We start from the raw sequence: 9,592 nt of genomic DNA on the forward strand, positions 1-9,592 counted from the left end.
GTGTAGGCTAGCTGGATCGATGGCACTGGCAGGAGAAAAGGGCCTGACATGAAAAAGATGTGCAACATGTGTTTCCCTTCCTATTTGCAACCACACTCACCCAGCAAGCCCTGACTGGACGCTGAGCTGCTTTCCAAAGCTGTGTCTCCCCGACAGCAGCGCTGGTGGCCTGCCCAGTTTCTGACTGGCAGGGCCTGCTAGATGGAGACCTCTGATCGCTGACACCCCATCACAGGTGCTTCTCCCACTTGGACGGCCGTCAGAATTAATAATAAACAAGCTGGGCAGATGGGCTAGTTAATGAATGTGGGCTCGTCCGGCTGAAACTGAGACTTTCATCTGCTTTGTTGTCATTCATTCAGGCTCCTCTTGCCCTCCTGGCAAGGACAGCAGCTCGCCATGAGCAGTGGCCATCAGGTGTTATCCTGTGTGTCTATCACAAGGTGGCTAAGGCACATCTTCCCTTACAAATTAGGAAAGTTTAAGAGCTTGTCAAAGGTGACAAAGTCCCAGGGGAAAGGGCAGCACCAGGAGGAATGGGTGAGGGTGGGCAGGTAGAGCTGGGGTACAGCTCACACCTGGAGCTGGATCAGACCGTCAGGTTCATGAACAGGCTGCATGTCTCTGTGTCTTTATCAGCTTAAGCCTTATGACCTGAATATACCATCTCCTATGTACCTGGTGATGTAAATACAGCCAGGAAATACAGCAACCCCTACAGCTTATGCACCAGTGCCCATGCTGGGGAAAGCAGTGACCCATCCAGATCCCATGGGAGCCACAGCATGAAGACATTTCCCCATCCTTTTTGTGGAAAATGAAAAACGCCAGCCAAAACTTTTCAAGCTTATTTCCAGCCAAGAATAACTGATAGAAATATGAAAATACTCTGTGCCAGAAATCCTGTTTCTAATCCCTGAAGTGGCTACTGGTTGAGGCAGAAGTTATGCGCACTTCACCAGCTGGCGCAGTCAGAAGCTGTCCTAGTAAGTAAATAAATAAAGGTGTTTAAAATGAGCTGGTGTTCAAGAAACCTTGCCAACAGCACAGATATTGTGCTCATGGCCCCCAGCTTCTCCCAGCTCATCCCCTCGTCTCGTGTCCTCCTGCAGCCGGCCCTAGTGGAGCCCCTTGCAGCCCTGCTGGAGCAGGCCCATGCCAGGAGATACAAGGCTCAGGAAGGCAAAAGTGCATGCAAGATTTCCTCAGAAAAGGCATTTTATTCCCCCTAGGCACATATTTCAGACATTTCATGTGTGCATATGCACTTGTGTGAGGGCAATGCGTGTGCCTAAAGGTTATTTGCTACTCTCCCAGAGGATTACAGAAGGGAACTTCTGAGATTAGCGCTGAAGGAGAGAGGAATATTTGCTTGGTTTGGCTCTGTGCTCCAGTGTCATAAGAACATAAAAGTCCCAATAAAACCTGCACAGCGGAACACTTCAGTGGGTTATAAAATGGGTTTCTAAAACAAACCTGTGGTTTATAAATCCCAGTAACCACTGCAAGGCTATTCTGTGCAGCTTTGCTTCTGTTGGCTTCCATTTGCAGAGGTCCAGGGCTCAAGACTCTGCTCAGTGATGCTGACAGCAGTGTGTGTTCCCCTTCCAGTCATGAGGAGCTGAGGCACAGAGAAGTTAAACATCAGCTCCAAAGCCATGGATGAGTCGATTGCAAAATGTGAATGAGAGTTTCAGTCTTGTAAATCACAATACCTCATCCCAGTCATTTTATAAACTGGATTATAACACTCCCTTTCTTGTCACACCAGAATGATGCTATGAGTACACTGAGTATTAAAGCCCAAGAACTTACTGCCACCCCCAGAAGAGCATAAAACTCTAAAACTTAATGCAAGATAGCCACTCTGTCAGCCCCAACAGACTCCTGCATGCAGGTCACTGCTGCCCATTCTTCTCCCACTTTATCTGTGAGATGAATAGCACCAGAGCAGAGACACCAAAGCCATCCCTCTCCAACTGCAAGATCGCAATCTGTCAGGGCTGGCATGGCTCAGAAGTGTCCTTGACTTTGATGTTGGCCCACCACGTGCTCAGTCAGCCCCAGACAACCCATCTGAGAACGTGGGTGTTGCTGTGTGCTCAGAAAGGCACCAGAGAAAAGCCTTCAAATTCCTGCTAGAGACTTTGATACCAGGGACTAAATTAATTCCGTGTGACTCCCTTGTGGCAACTCACAGCCCAGCTGACTTTACTCTCTGCCCTTTCACAAAGAAATAGCTCTGTATTGACTTGGTATTGTACACAGCCATAACTTTGCAGGTTTTAGAAGCTTTTAGTCCATTGACACTTCTTCCTGGGCAGAAGAAAACTGAAACTGCAGCCCTGCCTTCTTCAGGCAGAGCATCTCCCTTCACTTCACAGAATCACAGAATCACAGAATTTCTAGGTTGGAAGAGACCTCAAGATCATCGAGTCCAACCTCTGACCTAACGCTAGCAGTTCCCACTAAACCATATCCCTAAGCTCTACATCTAAACGTCCTTTGAAGACTTCCAGGGATGGGGACTCCACCACTTCCCTGGGCAGCCTGTTCCAATGCCTCACAACCCTTTCAGTAAAGAAGTTCCTCCTAACATCTAACCTAAAACTCCCCTGGCTCAACTTAAGCCCATTCCCCCTCGTCCTGTCACCAGGCACGTGGGAGAACAAACCAACCCCCACCTCGCTACAGCCTCCCTTGAGGTACCTATAGAGAGCGATAAGGTTGCCCCTTGTGTGCCTGCCCAGGTGCATCCATTTATGCAGACACACTGGCAAAAATGGCTATCAGTTGCTTTTCTCTTTTCCCCCAATCTATCAGTCCTCTTCTGCATTCCTCCTATGTCCATCTTCTCATCCCAAATCCCCTTTCACCATTACATTTTCCTGCATACAAAGAGCATTCCCCTGATGTGCTTTCCAGTAAAGAGATGATTTCTTGGAGATGAGAGGGGAAGAAACACAACACTTAGGCTGGTTTCTGTGAATTACTGTGGTGTTTTTCTCTCTCTCCTATTTCTGATCACCCCCAAAGAGTTCCCCCTGCAATGGAAGGGCTTTTCCCATTTTCCTTTTACCTATGAAGCAGCAACACAGAATAAGTCAGTAAAACCTCCCATGCCAAAAATTGCTTTTGATCCTGAATCCATAACACATTCAACACCCCTCCCATTTTAACCATTACCTCATAAATTTCCTTTCTTTGTGCAAGTGTCCCCCCCACCTAAGGTTCCCAGGCTGTCTCATTTGGCAGCCACCCGCTATCCTAACACCAAGAGTTAAAGCCTGCAGGGGTGCACGGCCTATCCTGACCACAGACTTCCTCCTGGACAAACACAGATGGTATTTCTCTGTAAACGTAACTAGGGCTGACAGTTTCCCTTCAGCAGCTCTAGCTGCTGCTATTGCGCTGCTGGTGCTGCCCTGCCAACAACAGCCCGGCCACGGGCAGCCTCTGTGTCTGATACAAAATGGGCTTTGAAAGACAGGGAGGCTAAAATGCAAAGTCACAGACTGTTCCCACTGCAGGGGTTTGCTAATATTGAAATAAACTGCCTGCAATGGGAGCAGAGGCCTGCAAGTACTACCTTTCTCTGAGCACATGGGGAATAAGCTTGTTTCACAGCACTTCGGGTTGCCTGTCTGTGGAGCTCCTCTCACTAAAACCACCTGATTTTGAAGCAGCTTGCTTGGCTGTGCTAAAATTTAAGCCTCCACCACCCAGTCTGATCACAGGAGAAATCAGCAGCCTGTCCAACGCTGTGCCAGCTCCTGCACCAGTCTCCATCCCTGGTGGCAGGAGAACTTGTTCACCGCAAACAAGGCTTGGGTGGCATCTCCAGAGGAGCTTCCACAGCCTGAAGCTAGACACCTGCCTTACTTATAACACAAAGCCTGTCCCAGGAAAATAAAAAAATAAAAATTAAAAAAAAATCAGAACTGGCCATTGGCTTGTCCCATACTGCTGTACTTCAGGAGCCCAGGTTCTGTATTTCAGGATGCCCACCAGCTCACCACTTGAACCTAAGGGAACCGATCTTCATATTACATCCAGGGAGAGCAGAGGAACACAGAGGGGAACACTTGGTCCTTTGACCTAGTCACCTGCATTTCCTTGAGTAAATGAAAGTTCATGATACTCACCCTAACCAGCATACAACTGAACCCCTTCCTTTAATTTACATTATAGTCAATTAATTTCTTTTGGCAATTTGCATATCTATTCATTCAGTAATGCAGATTCAGAGACGCTGTGCCCAGTGAAATGGGGAGCTCCCTTTTTTTGGGAAAGCCAGTGTAACAGGCAAAAGGCAGAGAAAGCAAGAGGACTACTGCCAGTAACTCAGCTGTTGCAGCCCCATTTCAGTCCTTTAAATTAATCAGCCATACTCATTTCACAGGGCTGTGTACGAATATTGATCACAGGAGAAAAATCGATCAAGTGATACATTTGTGCGATGCATAAAAGGAAGTTCGGGTCAGAAGAAGCATCAAGATCCTGCTCTTCTCCAGCTCCTGGTGGTTTCTGAAGTTCTTTCCCCTCTCCCTGTAAAGCCCCAGTAAACTTCAACTTGGATGAGTAGGAGAGGGAAAGGGAGACTTTCTGCCACCTGAATTTGGATGATGGCTTCCTTCAGCCCGGTTCTTACAAGGTCCGCTTAGCCCTGCTGAAAGGGAGCATAAAATTCACACCTAGCTTTCGTTACGTGATTGTGACAGTGGAGGCACTCAGATGTCCTGGTCAAGTGCACAGGGCAGGAACCCCAGCAGAGCAGAGCTCTGAAAAACGATAACGAAGGACGTTGTAAACACAGTGTCTTAGGGAAGGGATACGACAGGTTACCCTGGAAGGAACACCCCTGCCTCAAGGAGAGTTGAGTTACCCAGAGCCCCTGGGGGGGCTCTGCTGCCATGTGGAGCTGCAGCCACGTGCTTGAGCATGTTGTAACACTAATCCCAAAGCATTTCCTCCAGAAATGATGCTTCAGCACCAGAAGAAACACAGACATGACATTCAGAACACTTCCAGGAAAAGTGATGCGCTGTTGCTTTAGGCTGATGGGACTATAATGCGGAGTTGGCAGCAAAACAGAAAATAATCCAGATTATTATTATTCCCTCATTTATTCTACAAACACTTCCCCCACACACACTAGTTGTTTACCTCTGCTTTATAGTTACAATCTTATGACCTGTGAACATTTTTATCTTGAACCTATTGCTATAGAAAGATGTGTGAGAATAGAAATAAAAGTACTTTTAGTGCAGAGGTTTTCTGGCATATCTGAAAACCAGCCATAGGTATTCCTCCAATTGCAGGAAAGACAAGTGGTCACTGAAGAACATAGCTGCTATTTAATGTGATTACTTTCAGAGTTTGCAAGTGCAGTGCCGAAATCCATTCTTTAAATGTGAAATTACATCCTGGTGCCAGATGCAAACAATTAACTCAGCTGACAGTCACAGAACATCTGAGAAACCATTAAAATAACAGAATTTAAATGGAGTTAATTCACCTCCTGAACACACTGTGAGATTTCTACTGGAAAACAGAGAACTTGGCTTTTTCCTTAGGAGGCGTTGTGTCAACTGCTGATGCATTCAAAGCACTAAAGGAGCTTTCTTTTTCGTTGCGTGATTTTTCATACCAAACAGAGAATTCCTTGCCCCGATTAGCAAGCAATAATTGGCACTCAGGTATGTAACAGTTCACCAAAATATGGCTCATAATCCATCCCTGTGGCTGTGGAATGACAATTGGATTATCCACTAGATGTTATTCTGACACATATTAGCAAGTAGAAATTTGCAACACGTTCACGATAGAGCCTTAAACCCACAGCCAAAACAGCTGGTGGGGACAGGGGAGGACGGGGCTGGGGCCAACTGCAGCCTCTGCCCCTGGCAGACCTGGGGGCTGCGCCATGGGAGCTGGTCTGCTGCAAAGAGCAGAGCCTGGCCACAGCCAGCATCAAGGCCTGAAGGCATAGACTGCTGTTGTACGACATAGCATTTGGGTGGAAAATTATTCCATAGAGGAAGAAGGGATTATTTCCTGAACCATTATTTGTTAAAGATGATAGCAATTTGTCTTCTCTAGACACACAAGTGTGCTACACAGGAGAAAATCACTGCTTAGGTCTGGCCGTGTAAGTAATGGAAAAGTGAACTTAGGGTTGGTCTGGCAGGAATCTACTAGATTCAAGGCAATGTAAACCTCTTCGAAACAATTTTGAGGTCTAGCAACTTACATACTATTGCGAGGCACTTAGGAACATAGAAAAAAATAAGTTTTGATATTTCTGTACCTCAGCAATAACTAATATCAACCTCATGGAAAAAGGACACCCAACTGAACAGAAATGATAACAAATAGAAATGCTTTTTAGCATCCCAAAAAACTTAGCAGAAAAACATATATTAGTCCCCAGAGGTTCAAAAGAATTGATTAAATTGTTTTCCAAAGGATGTATTTCTTCAACCATTAGGCTTCTTTAGATGTTATCTTAAAAGCTATCTGAAATGACTGCAGAAGTCTAATGGCTGCTTTATTAAATGTTATAGGGTTTTTCCACAAAGGGTATCTGTGTTACTCTTTGGACCTCAGAACCTTATTATTTGAATAAGACTATTCTTAAATTAATGGGCTCTTCAAACCACCGCAGGTGACATACAGTGTGTTAGCTCGGCACATTTCAAAAGATGAAAAAAAAAAAAAAAAGAAAAAACCATAATTGAAATCATTCATACTGACTGTTATCGAGTCCAGGAATCCATTGTCTTGCACAGGCTACCCTTCTGATTGCTGTTCTCTCTTAAGTGCCTCAAATGTGAACCATCTGGCTCTGTGGTCACACCAGAGACATGAGAAGGAGAGAAAAGACTTTAATTCCATGTCTAAGACTGATCTGATGTAGTCTTAAAATGTGCACTCTTTGGGACACTGTTTTGATATCAGAAACACAGGGAGGACCTGAAGGCAGAGCTGACCTCACCCTGCAAATCTCATCCGAACCATCCCAACTTTGACACTGAAGGAATCCAGGATTTTAGCTAGAAGCATCTTTTGGTTAGAAGTAATTTGCCATAAAATGGTGAGAGTTCCTCCAAGAGGAGACGGAGTCAGAGTTCTTGTCAACTTTCCCCTTCCTTTGCACAGAACATGGGTAAAGGAGAGTCTTGCTGGCCAAACTAAAACCTATTAAGTGGGATTTCCAGTGCCCTGGCTCAGCTGACAACTAATTTGTTTTGCCTTTGCCTAGCAGGGATTTTCCATGCAGCGGACTCTTGTTTGCTATGTAAGTCATCTGAGTATTTGTTAGTGTCATAGCCAGAGCCAGATGATGTTTATTCTGCTAACATCCAGTCGGGCTCCAGCAGCACTCATTGAGGTCAGGGCTTTATTTATAGAAGCAGATATACATTGAGATTCATTTTCTTTCCCTTGCTGTAATCTACCTAAGCTCATCCAAAATAGAAAGAAACATGCAGACATGCAAGTAATATACTAATTGGGCCAGATCCTCCAGTGGCATGAATTAGCACAACACCAAGCCAATGGAAAAAACAAAAACAAATGAACAAAAAAAAAAACAACAGCATTTTAGCACAGCTGAGGCTCTTGTCTCTTATTTCTTGCAGGGTTGGGAAGGGAGGGGTTTAAAAAAAGAGAAATAATAAAGCAAAAAGGAAAAGCCACGAAGCAATGAAAATGTCCCAGCCTGTGGCAGAGCAGCTCTGCAATGCAAAATTCCTTCACCCAGATCTGCAAAGCGAAGTATTCCTTCCTCCTGTGCTCCCAGTCACTGGAAAAGTGCAAGAACCAGCGTGCAGAGAGGTCCAGACAAGGCAAAGTAACAAGACTTAAAGCGATTTACCTGAGGAAACTGAGAAGGCATTGTCAACGTACGAAGTCTGAGAGAAAGCAAAGCAGGAGACAAGCTGAAGGTAAAATCCCCAGGCAACAAGGCTGAGGGCAAACATGCTGCCTGCGCCCTGGGCAACTGCAGCCTGGAGGCGCAGCTCTGCTTTGGGGCTTGCTCGCTCTCTACTCTGCCTCTCTGTCTGTCTTGCCTGCTCGCTTCCTCTTTCCTCGCTGGCTGCGGGATGCGTGTGTGTCTGTGTGTCTGCGTGTGTGTGTACGGCTCCGACTGCTCTCGCTCCCTCGCCGTGCCTTTAGGAAGCAAGAATGCCAACCATTTCCCATTAAATCTTCTCCTTACACTAGGCACGGTTATATTTAACTCCTGTGCTGGATCAGTTGCCCCCATTGTGGATGTTAGCTGCTAAAACGGTGGTGGTGGGGATTCTGTTTTGGTAACAGAAGCAAAAAGGCACTTTGGGTTGATAATAATAATGAGCAGGAAAGGGAGAGATTAGAAACTGGACTATAAACAGCATCCCTCAGCGCAGGCAACCAGACAACAATGTCGAGATGAATAAAATCCCTGATTGATCATCTTCTACAGGTCACTAATTGCCTTAATGAGAGAGATGAGCAGTGACCTAACATCTGTTTATAACTGGGGGTGCTTTGCATTCGCTTACACTGTACATCTTTGGCTGAGGGATGCTACCGAGGCTCCACAACCACAGATCCTTATTTAGCATTTAAGAGAAAACGAAAGCATCACTAGTAGTTGATCAGACACCGTGTGACTGCAAGGAGTTTAGTGACAGGGCGCAACAGGTGGAAGAAACAATAAGTGTGCCATTATGAGGTGACTGAAACGCAATCGGCTCTGGGGGTGGTGGCAGCCGATGCACCGCACAGCGCCGTGGGAGGAAAACAAACCTCTCGTTTTCTGAAAAGCAGTGTGAGCCTTTGTTACCTGTACAAAAGCCTGGCGTTTCTGTGCTTTGTTCCAACTGGCAATAAGTTTCTGTCATGAGAAGGGTCCTTCACACGTTCCCTTTCCACTTGGGATCTGACAGCTGCTTCCATTAAAAGCAGAGGTACTCACTGGTGTGAAAACCATCATTATTCCTGCCCTACCAGATGGAGATGTTCGTTGCCCGCTGCTTATTTGTCTCCTGAGATAAACAGGGGAATCTTTTGGATTAATTACAGAATTGATTTTTTGTTTTCACTTGAGAAAAATTACTCACTGACAGGGACAGTGATGTATTCCCTCGGGTGATAACTCCTCCTGCACACTACTAAAGGGCAAAGCGATGCATCTGCACAATTCTAGCTAAACTGTCTTGGCTTTTAGTAGTCCCTGCAAAGCTTATCATGACAAGCCCTGAGTGTATAAGAAAAATATCCAGTTGCCTGTTTATCAGGATAAGCAGTGGACAATTCCCACCTTAGAAGGCTGCATGAACACTGGAAAAAAATCCTCAGAAGTTAAAATGTCATGATTTTATCAAAAGATTCACCTCTGAAAACGTTTGACCAATACTTAGCGAAAGCAATGGATGAGTAATTTCAAATCCTTCTGAAATCCTCCTATAGTCTTGTAGCAATAGAAAACTTGGTAGAAATCTGCAGTACAAAATACATTCTGTTCGATAAAGTAATGACTGAATCCAATAATACTGCAAAGAACCAAGAACACACAGCAGGACACGTATTTTCCCCCACCTCC

General features: G+C 45.5%; 1 protein-coding gene across 1 annotated transcript in view; it reads right to left on the minus strand.

The window, feature by feature from the left end:
* COLQ (collagen like tail subunit of asymmetric acetylcholinesterase) overlaps positions 1-8,208 on the minus strand; it is a gene marked incomplete at its 5' end in the record, with an annotated part of 38,231 nt that extends 30,023 nt beyond the window's left edge. Inside the window, 2 exon segments of the mRNA XM_082755062.1 lie at positions 7,880-8,147; positions 8,149-8,208. Of these exon segments, the coding sequence (XP_082611188.1) occupies positions 7,880-8,147; positions 8,149-8,208 (328 nt within the window).
* Positions 8,209-9,592: the final 1,384 nt, after the last annotated feature.

Source organism: Aythya marila (genome assembly GCF_965140915.1).
Source record: "Aythya marila genome assembly, chromosome: 2".
Classification (NCBI taxonomy): Eukaryota; Metazoa; Chordata; class Aves; order Anseriformes; family Anatidae; genus Aythya; species Aythya marila.